Here is a 940-nt window from a genome sequence, read left to right on the forward strand (position 1 = left end):
ATGAATATTAAATATAGAAAACGTGAAAAGACTCCAAAATACACTATAGAACAACAAATAAAGGCAAAGAAAAGAAGCAGGAAACTAGTTAACCAACTCTATAACACAAAATCGCTTCTAGTCATCGATGACGAAAAATACTTTTGTTTTGCAGGGGACAACATGCCTGGAAATTCTGGATACTACACAAACAACAAAAAGACATGCCCAGAAAGTGTTCGTTTTATAGGAAAAGAGAAATTTCCAAAAAAATTATTAATGTGGATAGCCATATCTGACCGTGGTATGTCCGAGCCATTGTTTTGCACTTCCAAAGCTGTAGCGATCAATTCATCAATCTATATTAATGAATGTTTAGAAAAACGACTTCTTCCATTTATTCACAAGCATCATGAAGACTTTAACTATTTATTTTGGCCAGATTTAGCAAGTTCTCATTATTCTAAAGATTCTCTAAATTGGATGGACCAATATGTCTATTACGTTGATAAAGAATCCAATCCCCCGAATGTGCCTCAAGCACGACCAATTGAAAATTTTTGGGGACATTTGGCACAGAAGGTTTACGAGGGAGATTAGAAAGCTTCAACAGAGCATGTTTTGATTGATCGCATTAAACTAAAACTACAAGAAATTGATTTAAACTTTTTACAGTCGCATATGAAAAGCGTCAGAGCAAAATTGAGATCAATTGCAGATGGTCGTGTTTTTTCATATAAAAAGTAATATCTTTTTATTAAAAGATAAATGCTTTATTTAAAAAATATATAATAGTAGTTTGTTTTTTTATTTATAAATAAGTTATAGACGTTTTTGTTTTGTCCGATAAGTTCCGCATCACCCGTTAAACATAAGCTTAATAAAAAAAATAATAAGTTGGGTTGATGAAAAAAACTTGTCATTTTCGGAAGTTTAGCTACCATTTCCGCTCTCTCTTTCT

General features: G+C 31.9%; 1 protein-coding gene across 1 annotated transcript; it reads left to right on the forward strand.

Annotated features, from left to right (window-relative positions):
* Nucleotides 1-579, forward strand: LOC136074377 (uncharacterized). Its single transcript, XM_065786685.1, has one exon. It carries the CDS (start codon nucleotides 1-3, stop codon nucleotides 577-579), a length of 579 nt encoding a protein of 192 aa, XP_065642757.1.
* The last annotated feature ends 361 nt before the right edge of the window (nucleotides 580-940 follow it).

Source organism: Hydra vulgaris, chromosome 01 (genome assembly GCF_038396675.1).
Source record: "Hydra vulgaris chromosome 01, alternate assembly HydraT2T_AEP".
NCBI lineage: Eukaryota > Metazoa > Cnidaria > Hydrozoa > Anthoathecata > Hydridae > Hydra > Hydra vulgaris.